Source organism: Pleurodeles waltl, chromosome 3_1 (assembly GCF_031143425.1).
Source record: "Pleurodeles waltl isolate 20211129_DDA chromosome 3_1, aPleWal1.hap1.20221129, whole genome shotgun sequence".
NCBI classification, from domain to species: Eukaryota; Metazoa; Chordata; class Amphibia; order Caudata; family Salamandridae; genus Pleurodeles; species Pleurodeles waltl.
The window spans coordinates 412,761,716-412,779,110 of NC_090440.1; the positions used below are offsets into that span (position 1 = coordinate 412,761,716).

The 17,395-nt window shown below is 42.2% G+C and overlaps 1 protein-coding gene across 1 annotated transcript; it reads left to right on the forward strand.

The window, feature by feature from the left end:
* The first annotated feature begins 30 nt into the window (after positions 1 to 30).
* Positions 31 to 9,217, forward strand: XRCC4 (X-ray repair cross complementing 4). Its single transcript, XM_069222654.1, has 2 exons — positions 31 to 1,189; positions 9,119 to 9,217. Exons 1-2 carry the CDS (start codon positions 192 to 194, stop codon positions 9,144 to 9,146), a joined length of 1,026 nt encoding a protein of 341 aa, XP_069078755.1. The 5' UTR covers positions 31 to 191; the 3' UTR covers positions 9,147 to 9,217.
* The last annotated feature ends 8,178 nt before the right edge of the window (positions 9,218 to 17,395 follow it).

Here is a 17,395-nt window from a genome sequence, read left to right on the forward strand (position 1 = left end):
CGCTGCATCGCGTCGTCCTATAACACGGAAGTAAATGTGATAAAACACATTGTAACCAGAAGTCAATCAGCAAATACTAGGTACTTAGCATAACACCGTGGACGCTAACGAGAGTTGCTGAAATTGTGCTGCAGCCTTTGCAGTAGATTGAGGACCACTTTCTCTGGCAGGTGAAGCTGAACATTTCCGAAATGGAGAAGAACGTGAGACGGATTTGTTTACTTTCTGAACCAGACAAGCCGCATTTCTTACAAGTTTCCTGGGATAAACACATAGGTTTTGGATTCACGCTGATTCTCAGCGATGGCCTGTCAGCATGGTCTGGGAAAGTGTCTGATGAGGACGTGTCGAAAGATGCTGCCGATATGGAAATGGAAAGGGAAAAGTATGTTGACGAACTGAAGAAGGCGCTGATTGCTGGATCAGCACAGATTAGCAAATATATTTTTGATATCTCTAAAGATGATGTGGAAGACGATTGCTACATTTTTTCATATGATAAAAATCTGAAAGACGTTGTGTTCAGACTTGGATCAGTGAAATTAAGAACAGTTCCGAATCCAGTTGGAGTTGTAACAGACTTGATCAGCTACTGCCTCGATGACTCTGCAGAACTGCGCGTCCAAAATGAGCACTTGCAAAGAGAAAACAAAAGGCTCCTCAGTGACTGGAACGATATGCAAGGGCAATTGGAAGAATGGGTACATTTAAAAGAAGAATTGGAGCAAGATCTCTACACACGGTTTACTCTGGTTCTTAATGAGAAAAAAGCCAAAATCAGAAACTTGCAGGATAAATTGAAAGAAGCGCAAGAAAAACTTGCTAGCACTGTCTCGGAAGCTACGCTACCCACAAAAGGAAATAATGAAGATTATGACTTGAGCACCGATGAGGAAAACAAGAGTGAGACCCAGCGCTCCACAGTGGAAACTAATACTTTGTCCAGACGCCATTCTCTTCTCAGCAGCACAGATGATGTTCCTGATGTGGCTCCAACCAGAAAACCGAGACAGCGGGTTAAAAAAAATCTTGGCCAAGAAGCTTCATGTGCTACTCAAGAACCCGTGGCTCAAAAGAAGCAAAGGAGTAATCCAGTACCGAAGAAAGCCGCCAAAAAACCCTCCTCAGGAAAAAGGTCGTTGGAGCTAATGGAAGGCACTGAAGATCCAGATGATCTATTTAATGACATGTAATATGTTGCTTGCTTATATTTTGATAATAAATTGAAGAATGATTATTTAAAAGCAAGTCACTTATTTATTTCTTGATATTTTCTGCCTAAAATCAGAACACTGTCTTTCAGCTACTTGAGTGCTTTGGGATTATGGGAACACCGTACATCAAGATAGCGAAATTTGGAAAGCAGTGGCAAAGAAGTGGATGTAAATATTGCTATTAAGGAGTATTGAGTGAAGAATAGTATAAGCATGTGGAGGGGGAGTAGAGAAATGACTGGAAAAGACAGAAAGAGCAAGCAAATGGTCTTTGGTTAAAATTTGCAAGCAAACCTCTATCAGTTTTTTATATTTATGGTTTCAGTATATGGAATATGGGACACTCCAAGCTCCTAGAAGTACTCTAAATGTGCAGAAATACAAAATTAATGCAAAAATTGGTATTTGGCATGGAAAAGCGCAAGTCACCTGGCCAAAATATTTGTATGTTAGAAATTAAAAGGTGGTATATTGCTAAATAGAAAGATCCTTTCGTGGATCAAACCAGACCAGTGTTCTTTATTTTTAGGTCTTGCCTACGTGAGCATACGTTCACGTTTGCGAGTCCTTTGTATTGAGCTTGGAGCCCACCCATTGCTTACTATTCATTGGCATCATTGTCACTCTTCTTTGCTGCCTTCTAATTAGGCAGCATTTGGCAGCTGTCCCCTCTTTTTCTGTCTGTGGCACCTGGATCAAGCACAGATTTAGTTTTATTAGTGTCCTTCCTCTGTCGATCTACTGGTCATGCAGTGATTTAGGTACTATCCGTTGTATCCCACTCTTCATCTGTTTTGCTTTTAGACCTCCCTCCCTGTTTTTTGTTTTTGATTGGCCTCATCCTGGACATCCCCCGCCAATGCCACATCACAGACCACATGAAAAACCTGCACTGGCTCCCAGTCAACAAGAGAATCACCTTCAAACTCCTCACCCACGCTCACAAAGCACTACCTAACACCGGACCAGAATACCTCAACAGACGACTCTCCTTATACACCCCGACCCGGCATGTCTGCTCCGCCGACCTCGCCCTCGCAAGCGTCCCACGCGTCCGCAGAACTACAACGGCAGTAGAGCATTCTGGCACCTCGCTGCCAAAACGTGGAGCACTCTTCCCACCCACCTGCGCCAGACCAAAGACCTCCTTACCTTCAGGAAACTTCACAAGACCTGGCTGTTTGAGCAGTAGCAGCACAATTCCACCCCCCCCCCCACCTTCTCCCCTCCTCAGTGCCTTGAGACCCTCACTGGTGAGTAGTGTGCTTTACAAATCCCTGATTAATTGATTGATTGATTCTCAAGCCTGCTTGCCCACCCTCCATCTGTTTTGCTCCTATACTGCTGTTCCCTGCCAATCTTGCCTTTATCTCACCCTCTGCCCATTTTGCTTTTATACTTCCCTTCCATCCTCCGTCCATTTTGCTTTTATCCCACTCTCCGTCTGTTTTGGTTTTATCAATCCCACCCTCCCGATACGTTTCTCCTCTCCTCTACTCTCCACCCCATCCTTGTTTCATCTCCGTGCCCCGTTTCTTCTCCCATACCCACCCCAAAGATAGAAGGAAAAAAACAAAAAGCGCTATGATATCCTGCTCGGCATCACCCACCCTCCCGTCCACCCCCTCCTAATGTCAAAGCAAATAGCTCACCATGTTGGCTTTGCCAATGTTTGTTACTTTTACAGCTCTGTACCAAGAACATATTTCATATAGAGTATATAAGGAGATGTGCAGAATGTAATATGCTATTTATTACAATTTTTGTGTGTGGGAAGAGCCAGGACTCATTAGAGGTGAAATCCTGTGGATCATGATGCCACCCCCTCCCTAAACAATGTAATAAATAGCATATAATTCCTACACATCTGCCTTTGTGGTTTATGTGATCACCTGTATTTACATGTATTTATTTTAAAAATTGTATTTTACCAAAACAAGGGTTCAAAGGGATATAATTGTGTATTAAGGTGAAATCACATTGAAGGCATAACTATTAGGAGAGTTGTTTCCCTTTGTAAAGTAATTGCAACATTCAATCTGTGACACTAAATAGTATTTTCTCATGACTCACTGTACTGTAGTAATACACTGGAAATTTATATTTGTTCTCAGTAGTGTGTGAATGTGCGATGAAAGTATGTGGGATCCAATTTGGTACAAGTGTACTAATACACACAGATTTACCCATTTATTAATACAGTGCACAAATGTTAGCACAATTGAGCCTAAGTGTCTAGAAAAAACTCTAATGCATTACAGATGCAATTCTAGAATTACTTTACAAAATTAACCAACTGTGGCCTAAGTCACAAGATCTAGTTTTGGTGATTTATCTCACTGCCCAGATTTAGCTAGCCCCTTGTGTTCTGGGTATGGTTAAACCCCTTTGTTTATAACTACTGCAGATGAAAAAACAGCATGGTATAAACCATACATGCAGTTCTGCTGAGTGCAATATGGTATTGTTTCCAGGCTTCGCCTTTGGTGAATCTTGGCCTCTTGCACACACAACAATGGTTATACATAAAATATTACACTCAGCGCATCTGCATTTATCCTATGTCTGTTCTGCTGCTTTTGTTGCACAATACCTAGGTAAAGACACATTAAGCTAGGAGTAAAGGGGGCAGTACTATGAATGTAAATATATATCTATGTTTATAAGACAACAGTACCACAAATATATATCACATTGCCAGTACCAAAGTGAACCTATGTCCGTAGCAATCAACTGGGTCAATCCAATAACTCTAAGAAACAGGGTAGTTATAACAAATCAATGAATTGCAATGAATCAACTGATTGATATACTATGTACCTGTGGCTCAGATGGGGTTCCCATTGAAAAGGCATTTATTGGTTTACCTGACATTTTTGAGCCAGTGAAAGGTATTGCAGTAAATTTGACAATCTATTAATTCAGTCAGCTAAATTTTAGCATGCCACGTTTTGTGAAGATTTGTGCAGGGGGAAAAAGGTAAGGAGTGGAGGGTTTTCCTATTTTTAGCTCCCATAAGAAATTCTGGTTGTATAAATCTGTACGGTTGTCTTTTAGATATTAGCGTTTATAAAACTTAGCAACTATGATTTAAAGGGTTACATCACTACAATTTTAACCTGTAGGTCTTGGCTAACAGATCCTGTCAACTATTTTTATTTTTTATTTATACAAAATGTGATTGTCTGAAAAAGCTTTACAAACACTTTCCACCATCCTGAAACTCTTCTACTTGTGAGTTTTGTGCAGTGGTAAAAACATTTCCTCAGCCAGGGATATTTAGAAAATAAATGGCACACCAGAGAAAATAGTCGAAAACGGCTTGGGAGTCCAAGAGAAATCGTGAGCTGCCTTTTTAGGTGCTGAATTTTACCAACACTGTGCTCTGGCTGAGCAGAGGTTGAGCACCGCGATTGGCCCGTGACTAGGCCCTACCTGCCGGTTGCTTTCAACTCCAGCTATAAGGTGCCCATAGCAGTTTGGTTCCCAAAGCGTATGCCCAACCCCCACTGTGTGGCTTAACGCCATGCACAACAGAGATTGTGCCCTACTGGAGGTGCACACAGCCAAACGCCATACACAGTGAGGGACGCGCACATGCAACAGCGACAATCATTAAAGAACAGTTTAAAAAATGATTTGGCTCAAGTGCGCAAAATCACTGAAATGCGCCAGTTAATGTTGTTTGGAGACGCGCAGAGTGTAATATGCTCTCAACACCCACCATAACTTGCACCGGGTTCATAACATCAGTTTCAAAATAGGCCGAACATACTAAAAATATAAAGATAACAACATGGTGGGCAGCGTGGGGTATGGTGTGTTCAGTGCGTTGATAACCAAAGCTGGCAAATTTCACTGGCGTTACGCTTTTGAGCCAGAACCATAAATCACTTTTTAACTCTTTTTTTTTTTTTCTTCCAGTGACATCTAGACATCTATATACATTAACACACTCTGAATGTATATTACAACAAAACCCACTGACGTTTGCTTAAAATCTACAGTTAAAGTACAGTTATGAATTAAAACTGAAATACTAATATTTGGAAATTATATAAGTTTGTATGTAGTAGTTCTACGGTACCTGTTCTTGTACTGAAAACTCAATAAAAAAATGTGCAACTTATAGTTAGCTCCGCAGTCCATAAGTCACTCTACAGCTATTCAAACCTTAACATGCCTGGGTAGACACGCAATGCCTGTGACCTGACTTTTGATATGAGCGAGGCAATTACAAATGTCACACACCTTCATTGGTATTGCAACGAAGCAACACGGGACGCAGATTGCTATTATGTGGACGTTACGAGGATACAGAGATTTGAATATCATTTGGAGATACAAGTGGTAAATGGAGAGATTAAGCCTTGAAGAAGTCCAATGTGTGGACGAAACACGTGTCGGCTGATGTTACATGTGGATTCGACAAAATATCATCCGGCCCTTTGACTCATAGTCTATTTCTGTGTTAGATTATGGACTTTTATTGTATCTAGTTATATTATGTCTTTTATGTTGATTGGTTGTCTACTGTAGGGGTCTAGTGTTGTATATTATTTATCATTGTCACCAATTTCTGTAATAAATATTTTCAATATATGATATTATGAGAACCTACATTGCTTGAGGTTAATAATATATGAATGTATATGGATTGTGGACAGTCTTATCACAATTTACTAATTATACAGTCATATTTGACTTTTTGGTTATCAATACTTTAGAAAAAAGAAAGAAAGAAAGAAAAAAATAGTTGTGTTCCGCAAGTACATTTTGTTTGGTTTTACAAATGTCATAAAGTTGCTGATGAGATGTGACAGTGTTTGAGACTGAACTTTTGTACTTGACCATCTCCAAAACACAATCACGTCAATCAGCTTCGGTCCTACTGTGCTAGACACATTCTAGGACCATCCTCTTCTCCAACTGAGCAGTTGGAGGATGTCAGTGACTGTCATAATCTCTGTAAACAGGGACTATGGTTTGCATTTTGACAACAACCCTTGCCAAGGGTACTGGCAGACAACTAGCTTCACACTATGGTTTTGATCATTTGTTTTTTATGAAAAAATATTTTATTGCCATTTGTTAATACATGTTGAAAACATCTACGTTTACATTAATTTCACAGTCTCAAATTGCTACACCACAAGTACTGGGTATGGTAGTCATATCATTGTAATAGAGCAGCATACACAACAGTCAGTTTATGCCCCCTACCCGGATATGTCTCGTTTCATGTTGTGCATTGGATACCTTACATGCCCTCATCTTCCTGTGGGTCCACAGCAATGCCCTCATAATACAGCTCCCATTTTCACCATATCTTTAAATGCTTGTGCAGGAAACCACCGGCCTCATAAACTGGTATCTCCAGAACCATTCAGTTGTCTTCCCCACACACCCAATTATGAAGGTTAGTAGGCCTCTATGTAGGGATGCCTTATGTCTGCTAGCCTCTGTATCAGTCATGTGCAAGAGAACAAGCGTGGAATCCAGTTATAAAGGCCCCCAGCACCCTCCCAAGTGAGGCAATTACAGCCCATCAGAAGCACCTGGCATATCCCTGTAGTGTGGAGAAAATCACCAGGGTGCGCCCTACAGCACAAGCAATCGGGAGATGGAGTCTTCTTAAATTGCCAGAGGTTGAGATGAAAAATTTAAAACAAATGAAGGACCCTCCAATTAATTACCGTAAATTGAGCAGCTACAGAAAGCTCTCCGGGGCATCTTCGCCTTCTCCTATTCCTCTTCTGTATTCTCACCCATGTCTCTCTCCCACGCTGATTTAAGAAAGCTTAAGGTGTCAGGTATATTAGTGATCAAGGAATGGTGAATAATAACATTTTTTTTCTGTCTCATATCCATCATTAAGAGTTTACCTTAAAGTATGTTAAGATCCAGAAGGTTCATCAATCCTTTGATGTATCAGTGTAGAGCATTGTTGAGCCGTTGGTACCTGAAGAATTGCTGTTTGTGCATGTCATGGCTGACTTTAAGACTAAGAAATTAGCACATCTGAGTACTGTGCATAATGCACCCAATCCCGAAATACCAATTCTGTCCCCTACCTGATCACCCTCTAAGGCAGCACTTGCTTACAATGTAGTCTCCATTCACAGCAGGCCTTCCCATGTCAGCCTGCCTTGCCATCCCAGGTATCCAAAGGTCTCGCTCCAAAACGTAGAAGGAAAGTGTTTTGTCTCCTTGCCCCACATAAGTAATGCAAGTAGTGAGTGTTTCCCATGGCCCACCTTTCAGTAGTAAATGCATGATCAGACTGGGGAGATTGCAACCATTTTTTGGCCACTGCGATGTGCACTGCTCAGTAATATGCCAGAGTGGCAGCTGCCCCTCTACCTATATGAAATGGTGACTTGTAGCTCTTGGTCATTGCTGTTCTCTAGGACTTGCCATGCCACAAAACGTTCCTACGCAGAGACTGAATACGAACGAAATAGCTACATGGCTTCTTGCATGGGTAATTCTGGTGCTGGGGGGGGAGGGGGACTGGGAAAGGACTTTAAATATAGCTGCTCGGGACATGGCCAGGATGGCGGCTGTGTAGGAGTGTTTCCCTGGAGCTCCGCCAGCGGCATCAATCGGGGACCGGACCGAGCCCCATAGTGGCCATCTGGAGTTGTAGCCACACCTATAGGGACCCCTGGAGCCGGTGAGCTCGGCCATGGCGCAAGACCAACAGTGAAGGCGACAGGCTCCTTAGAGCCGTGGCTGGCCTGGGCCGCTGAGCAGCCTATTGCAGATCGGCAGCCAGGTTGGGACCCACCCAGGCAAGAAGCTATGGACGGTGGCGCCTGTGAAATTACTGGGCAGCAGCACAGATTATTAGACTTCCCCCTTTTGAAAACAAGCAAAGCCGGACGAGCGCTCGCCAATCTCTGGGTGCCCCACCCAGCAGTTATACACTAGACGTCGGCAGGCCTGCATCTCGGCTGATTCTTGGGAGCTTCAAGACAACCATTTCTGTTTCAAAAAAAGGCACTAGTGGTGCAGTGCCTGAAGAACTTTGGGCCCTGATGGTGCTGAACAGTTCAAGAACCTTCTGGTGTCCGGATTGATATCGGGGATGATGTAGGAAGAATAGGAACACATCATATACATCACATACATACAAACATAAGTTCCCAAACCCCAACACAAACATTTTAGGCTAGAGATAATTGTAAACCAATGTAAGTAGTGAAAGGCTTAATACATGACATGTTAAAAAAGACAGACTGTGGGTTCAATAAAATAGGCAGGTCATATTTAGGACAAACAAACACTTATTACTTAGGAAACTTATACACATGCTGCATTGTTAAGTTAGCTGTGCTGAAACACACAAGAGGCCCAAGCTACATTAGAATGAGAGTTTTTCTTTAAAGCTGCACCAAGTGTTGCTTTCAAAATCTTCACTTAGCACGTTTAGGGTGGAACAAAAGGGTGTATCCTGCCTTAGCACAAAGGTCCTAAAAAACACAAGTCATTCATATCTTGGTGAGGGGAACTGTGTAAGGGTCAGATAAGCATTTGCACAAGGCAGGGCTACTGTGAGCATCATGTAACTTATAATCACTTGTTGTGCAGAAAGATAGAGATGTTGAATGACTTCAATGTTACTTACCCACCCATGAGGCGACCAATAATCGTGCATGTGCTCTTTTCAAGAGGTACCTCTCCCCTATTATCTTATCTGTACTGCTTGTTCTCACTTACGTCAATGCTGAACTTTTGACCGTAGTTTTTTGTGGTTTTTACAGTATAAATACCACTGCTTGTGAACTAGAACTTTGAACTTCAGTCATGGCCTCTGTGTTGAGACTGCCTGTCGTTACCAGCTGAAAATCGATTAAACCTATATTACTTTGTCAAATTGATCTGTCTTATTTTATTAACAGATTTCCTTCTAAGATATTGGCCAGCTAAGCCAGGAGCTCTACTTTGATCTCACCAACTGCAGGACTGGGGGCCCTGCCTGTCTCCACGAGGTGATTTGCGCACTTTTTAAAGAGGTAAGGGAGATGCCAACATTTAAGTAAAGATCTCTGATTTTGTGGGGACGGATGGGACTCAGGTGTTTGGCATTAAGGTGGACAAAGTACGAGGTCTGTTCCTTTTATTTTATAAAGACATTTACAATTTTGACACTGTAATGTATATAATTTTGGTGTTTGCATTCAAGATTGTGTATGAATTGATACAGTATTAAGGAATCCCAGTGGTAAATCCGGAAGATACAGGGAACTTGACTAAGTAGTCAAAAGTGGTCAAGAGTAGTGTTGTACTTGGGGCTGAGCAATCAGTGTATGTTCTAAAGAACACTCAAGTCAAACTAACCCAGACCTTAAGCCTGGAAGTCACAATTTGTAGCTGCAAATAGTGAAAAGTTGTCCCCTCTATGAATCCGGAGGGAAGTGACCAGTAGTATTTTGTTTGCCCTAGTATGAAATTAAGAATTACTGTGTATGTATATGCATGTATAGATAGAAATGTGGCCACATAATAATGTCAATATATAAGTTTATGTTAATTAGTGTATAATTTAGGAATAAATATCAGACCTCCTATTCTTATGAAGGTTAAGATATAACAGTATACTCAAAAGTAAAGTAATTGGCTGGACTGGACAAATGCCCCCCAAAAGTCAACTAATTAATTCCACATCCCTGAATTAATTATTAATTTTTATAATGGTCAGGCTGTTGCCGTCTGCAACAGAACTGACCTTAGTAGATCAGCAATATCAATACCATAGAATCATTTTTTAAGTCAGAAGTTTATGAATGCCTAGGTATTTATAGTATTGACATAACAGAAATGCCTGTTAGACAATTATAAATAATTATTCCAAGAACTAATACAAGGACATTGTCCTCCATGTTAAATGTAGTGTAGTAGCCTCATGAACCCCATAACAAATACTGACACTACTAACTATTATCCCCATTATGAAACTATAGAGCCTCAAGATTGGAGGCTAGATGAATTATCAAACAGTATAGACTGGGACATACACACATATCTTGAGGGTATACAAATAGAAGAAGAATTATCAGCTACTATACATACAAATATATTTAACTACCTTTCAGATAGTTGTGAACAGGACCTTCGCATACTTAGAATAAGAGTTTGTTTTGAAATCTAAGAAACCTGTTGCAGTTGTATTTCCAAAAGTGAGGCACCCCTTTGAAGGCCGCTAAAATATTCAGTTTAATTTTTTATATGTGGCACTGGTGCCACCTTGTGGCCAGAAAGTGAATCTATTGACGTTATTGCAATTTCTCAGTGGAACCATGGGCAACAGTCACGTGAATTCCCTGCAATAATAACAGACTCATATTTAGCATTAGACCTCCTACTGTATGCGTTTATTAGGGACCTCCCAGTGTGGAATTTAGGATATGAATAACTTATAAACATGTATATATATCACAATAACATTATTGTGTGTTGCGTCAGGCAAACAAACCACTTAGGCCACACATATATGCACCTACCTAATATATATATATATATATATATATATATATATATATATATATATATATATAAAGTCTTTCAGAGATTAGGGATATATATATATCTGATGTTCACCTTCACAGCCTAATAACAGTTTATGTGAAGTCTGGGAATACCCCCAGGAAGTAAATAGAAGTCAATTTAGAGTGTAAACCATATAGTACAAAAGATTAAGTACATTAAACAGTCATGGGGTCTCTTTTAGAACACATGGTTAAAGTGTTGTCAGGAGACAAGGACAGGATAGGAAAATACTTTAAGGAATGGCACAAAGCAACATTAAAACTTGCATATGCATGGCCCAAAGAGGGCACATTTGATAATATAACAATAGAACACATGGCCAACTTCCTACAGAGTAAATTCAAGGGAAATAAACTAGAGAAAAGGAAGATCACACTAGACCTATGGAGAGCCTTTTGTGAAACAAATATGAATGAGTCAAAGACAAAGCCTCAGACCCTCCCTTCGGCTCCTCCACCTCCCTATCAAGACGTGCAATTAAGGTTAGGCAGTGCAAAGGTACAGGGCATGTATACGATCCAACCTGGTGCCCCACACTCACTACCCACCTCTTCACATCCCCCTGCTGTGGGATATACAGACTCAGAGTATAGCCCACCATTAGAATCTTTTTCTGAACATAGAGAATATGTTCATCCATCTCCATGTCCTCAAATGGCCAGTACACCACGGGAAATGTTGGGTGTGGACAGTACTAAATTCATAGGGACAGTAGATGCCACATTTACACTTCATTTGGAGGACGAGATGTCCCCCACGAGGAAAAATTAAGGTATACCTAATGAGGGGTCAAGAGATGCACAGAGAATGGATGGGGCCAGAAAAAAAGAAGGTGTTTTGCAAAATCCAAGTACCAACATAAAAAATGAGACAAGAAGGTTAGCTTACACACCAGAAAGTCCTCCCGCAGGGTGCTGGAGGTTCATGCACCCAGGAGCAGAGGAGAATAGTGTAGGCAAGGGGGTCACAGTGCAGGAAGATGGACGGGTAGACCAAAGAGTGACTTAGGAAAAGGAGGAAGGGCCCTTGAGGCAGTCAAGGGCCCTCACTGGGCCACAAATGATTGAACAAGAAGGACTAGAAGATACAGTCTCCACACATAGCAGCTTAGGTGAAGATCTGGATTTAGAAAAATCCTACAAAGAATCAGAGGGGGCATTAGATGACATCACTGAACATGTTAAAAGAATGCCCCTTCTTGAGGACCGTAGCAGGGAACAGTCACAGTATGCCTGTGAGGGAGAAGAAAACAATAAGACAGGACAGACTTTACAATGAAGCCAAGAGAATTACAGAGATAAGTATTTGATGGGGCGCATGCACGCCCATATGAGAGAAAGGGAACATTTGATATGGCAGGAAAAATGACACTGAGGAAAGACATCGCACATGCATTGCCTGTATGCCCTGGCAATAATTTGACACCCAATGAAATAGTAGCTCAGTATGAAAATAGTTGGTATAATGTTGTCCATTTTACTGACAACCTAGCTGGTTGGACAGAAGGATTGGCATCACAGATGACACCATGGCAACAAGAGGGTTCCTTTGAACCCCGAGACATGGCTAATGCAGAAATATGCATTTTTCAGGGAACAGGGGATCCTTACTGGAATTATCCCTATATGCAGAAAAGTCTAAGAGTGTGGCAGAAATATGTTTGTAAATATGACTCTCGTCACCCTACTGGAAATAGGACTACAGTCCTGTCACAACTGCCCTTGATATTCAAGGGCCCAGGGGCGCCTCAGTAAATACCATGGCCCCAGATGGACAAAGAAAATCTTAAAAAACAGTTGCCACAACTTGCTGAGGGTGCTGGGAAATGGATAGCAGCTCTGGAAAGACATACCACAGTGATTTATCTTTCAATGGGTACATTAAGGGTTTACTAAGTTCCCTTATAGGAGATGAGACAGACCTACTGTTCACAAAGGCAGGAGTAAAGGATGTAACATTGACCAACCCAAAATGTGATGGGGCACCCTTTAATAGAGTAAGGGGAACTGTTTGGAAACAACTGAGGAAAATGTATCCAGAAAGGCCAGTCATTGGGTCCCTTATGGCACAAACAATGCAGCTAAATGAGGACCCAGCCCCATTCCTTAGCAGAACGAAGGAAAAATGGACACAGGAAGTGGGGGAGAGTTGGAATGTAACTGGACAGAATGCAATACTATTTTACAATATAGTGAAAAGGGGTCTGCCAGCGGAAGTGCGGGATAAAATAGATAAAATAGTGGCCTTAGAGACCAAACCATGGACAGAGATACAAACACACATAATACATTTTTGTAAGAAGAGACAAGAAAAGGAAAAGAGCGAGAAAGATAAAATAGAGAAAACAGCAGCTAAATTGGTCCAGTAGAAACTGGTTAAGAAAACAGAGGAAGGAATTGCCACTGCCACCACTAGTTAGCTGCAGTGTCCCTGGGAGTGCCCTCTTCAGGCACCCCAATGCAACCCTACCAGTATGCCCAGAGAAGCAAAAACAGGAATAATGGAAGGGGAGGGCGAGGAAGGTTTGGGGGAAATAGAGTAAACACATTCCAGAATGGAAAGACATCCCACTATCGCAAGATGACAGGACATTTCATTAGATACTGTAGGTTTAAAAAGGAAGATGAACTTAGCAACCAGACAAGGGCAAATTATGGCCAACAAATGGCACCGCCTGGTGGCATTGTAGCACAACCTCCCACGAGTCTCCAAGTGATATATTTCCCACAGCCCCAAATACAACTGCAGCCTCAACCACAGATACAGCCTCAGCAGTTACAGCAATCAGTGCCCCAAATACAGTATGGGCCACAGCAGACAGTGCAGCCCACCTTGCAGCACCAGAACTTACAAGGAGGGGTAACTGTCAAGGGAGGGAACCCATTCCAGCAAAACTACATGAGAGGATATGCCCAATGGAGGTGCCCAAGGAGAAGTCTCATGTGTCCAGTCTTATCGGTAACCCACAGTCCAGATGAGGAACCCACTGTGGTGGTAGCCATAAATGACAAGGAGTACACCTTTCTCATCAACACTTGGGCCACTAGGTTCTGTATCCGTGAGAGGGGACTGCCATTGTCAAATTTATCAATGGACACACAGGGGTTCTCCGGGGCTGTAATGAGGGTTCCATTCACTAAACCTGTGGAGATGGAAATGGGAGGGAGGTATGTTGATGGATCTTTCTTATTCTCCCCAAATGCACCAGCTAATCTGCTAGGACGTCATCTCATGGCAAAATTAAACATGACTATTTACTTCGAAGAGGATGGGACTATGATCTGTTCAACACCTGGAGTATCTAGTACACACATCATGACAATGGTTACACACACCCCAGATGGTAACCAAGTTAGAGCCAGACCTGTAGACATTTTAGCCTTTACTAGAGCAGTGTACACCATCATAGCAGAAACACCAGAACTGACAGGGAAGCTAGTTGAATTGCCCAAGAGTTTTCTCTTTAGACTACAGGGCCCCTATTTTGAAATATTAGACAAAGACCTCATTCTGGAAAAAGAGGCTCTAGAAGTATCCCCCACCTATGGGACACTGATGGCAAGTGACCACACTGGTGCGATGTGGGCATGTGTCATCTCTTATGATCCCAACATGCAGGTGAGCGACATATCAGATCACCATTTGTTTGCTGGTGACCTTATAAGGACAGAGATTGTTTTTTAGAACAGTGTACCTCTACGCACCACACTGGAGACAAGGCCTGTGATACCAATAAATGTCTCCAGTCCTATCAAAGATAATGACCTTGCACAGGTACCCTCCAACTTGTGGACAAAAGGCCCTTATGATGTAGGCCTCGTCCGCACAGCAGTACCATTCAGAATAATTTTGAAGGAAGGAGCAATACTGCCAAGAGTGAGACAATACCCTCTATCCAAAGAAGCAGAGGAGGGCATTGCACCTGTTACACAGGCATTGGTGGAGTAGGGAGTCATATCCCCAGTTGTATCCCCCTGCAACACCCCAATTTACCCTGTAAGGAAGGCCCAGGGAAATTTGTGGCGCATGATTCAAGACCTGCGCCACCTTAATGACATAGTGATACCAGAATTCCCTGTAGTACCTGACCCTTCCATCATCCTAACCAACATACCCTAAGATGCTAAATACTTTTCAGTCATAGACTTGAAGAATGCATTTTTCAGCATTCCCCTGCACCAAGACAGTCACTATTTGACTGCATTTTCCTGAAGTTCACTGTACCTTCATTCCCGATTACCTCAAGGGTACTGTGAGTCCCCTAGTGTCTTTAACAGGACTGTCAAGAATGACCTCACCAATTTTCAATGTGACAGCACAGTGTTGCAGTATGTCGATGACCTACTGAGCTATAGTCCAGCAGAGGAGCAGTGTAGAAAGGACACTGTGTCCCTGTTGTGCACCCTTGCTCAAAGAGGTTACAAGGTGGACAAGGACAAATTACAGTACTGCCAGGAAGAAGTTCAATATTTGGGGCAACTACTGTCGGCATCAGGCCGCCGAATTATGCCCAGGAGAGCAGAATCCATTCGGCAGATGACAGAGCCTGAGACTGTGAAAGGAATGCAGAAGTTCTAGGCTTATGTAATTATGTCAGACAATGGTTTTTTGACTACAGTACTTTAATATCCCCACTGCTTGCATCTATCAACCAGGCGAAAACACAGAAAGACAGGATAACATGGACTATGGAGATGGAACAAACCTTCAGTAAGCTAAAAACAGAGATAACAAATGCACCAGTGTTAGGAACACCAGACTACAACAAAGAGTTTTTTTCTTTTTTGCCACTGTAATGGCCAGGTGATGACAGCTGTCCTCACCCAAAAGTATCCTTTAGGCCACAAACCAGTTGCATATTTTAGTGGCCCACTTGATTCTGTCATGAAAAGCCATTACCCTTGCAAACCTTCACTAGCCACAGTAGCCTTTGCAGTAGAGAAAAGTGCCCCCATTGCACCTCTGACACTGTATGCTGAAAATGCTGTGTTTGCAATAATTCAGAAAGCTAAAACAACACTAACAATACAGAGAGGATCAGGCTACGAGATAATATTATCATTACCATCCTTGAAGGTGGTTAAATGCCACGTAGTCAATCCTGCTACCTTCTTTGCACACCCCATTTCAGACACTGACGATGATGCCCATGATTGTGCCACATATACTCCAGATGAGTGTAGCCAAGCAACAGAAGACCCCATTCCAGGTAATGTTGTATATTTTGTGGATGGGTCTTCCACAATAGATCAGAACACAGGGGTAAGACATACAGGTGCTGCAGTGCCCAGAGCGATGCAGCACAACTCTTCAGACACACTGCAGATAACCGAACAGATAACTTTGCCATCTCAATATTCAACCCAGGATGCTGAATTAGTAGCTTTAGTGGCAGCCCTCAAATAAAGGGAAGGAGATACAATAACAGTATACTCTAATTCAGCCTATGTCACTACAACAGTGCATTCCAGCATTATGCGGTGGAACAGATGTGGATTTCTCAAGTCTGATGGAAGCCCTGTCATGCACCCCCCCTCTTAGAGGACTTGATACAAGCTTTAACACTGCCACATGCAGTTGCAGTAGTGAAATGTGCAGCCCACATTAATGGTCAGGATTTTGTGTGCCGTAGAAATGCCCTGGCTGATTGGGCAGGCAAAGATGCAGCAACACTCCCTCTTAGTGACACACATATCACAGTTTTGTTAGCTAGTGAAACATTGACACCTTCAGAACCTTACACAGAGACAGCTCATCTGCATATAAGAGAGATACAAGAAAATGCCACAGAGCATTAGAAACAGTTTTGGGAAGCCAGAGGATGCACACAGACAGGAACAGATTTAATATACAGACAAATGTCAACAGGGAAGCCTGTTATGCCTCAAGCATTGTTACTGATAGCTCTAAACCAGCTACATCTTCCTTCACATACTGCAAGAGACAATATGTCCCTCCAAATACGTCGGGATTGGTTTGTCCCTAACTTACATGAGATGATTACAGTGTACATACACACCTGCACAGTGTGCCAGCAGTATTCACCAAGTCCCACCTTTAAGGTAATAGCTTCCACAATACCTCGCCCACAAGATCCCTTTAAGGAACTGCATATTGATTACATTGATATGATTGACAGATGCAATCATTATCGCTACCTCATAGTTGTAGTCTGCCCATTCTCAAGGTGGATTGAAGCAGGACCTTGTGTTCACTGTGATGCCAAGTCTGCTGCTAATTTTCTGATCCGTGAGGTAATACCGCAGTGGGGTGTGCCTGAGGGGATCAGATCCAACAATGGCAACCACTTTGTCAATAATATTGTTTCTCACCTTACCACCTTGTTAGGAATAACACACAAATTTTCCTCAGCTTATCATCCGCAAAGCAGTGGAATTGTGGAGCGCTTTAATGGCCTCCTCAAGAACAAAATAAGTAAACTATGTGTGACATTGAAAAATAAATGGTTATACTGTCTCCCATTAGCACGGTTTGCTTTGAGAAATACCCCAGGATCAGATCACCATTTGACTCCTCATCAAATAGTGACAGGTAGAACAATTAGCACATTTGCGCCACCAACTAGACATAAGTTGGAGACTGAAAGTGCACCTGAAGTTGTAAAAACT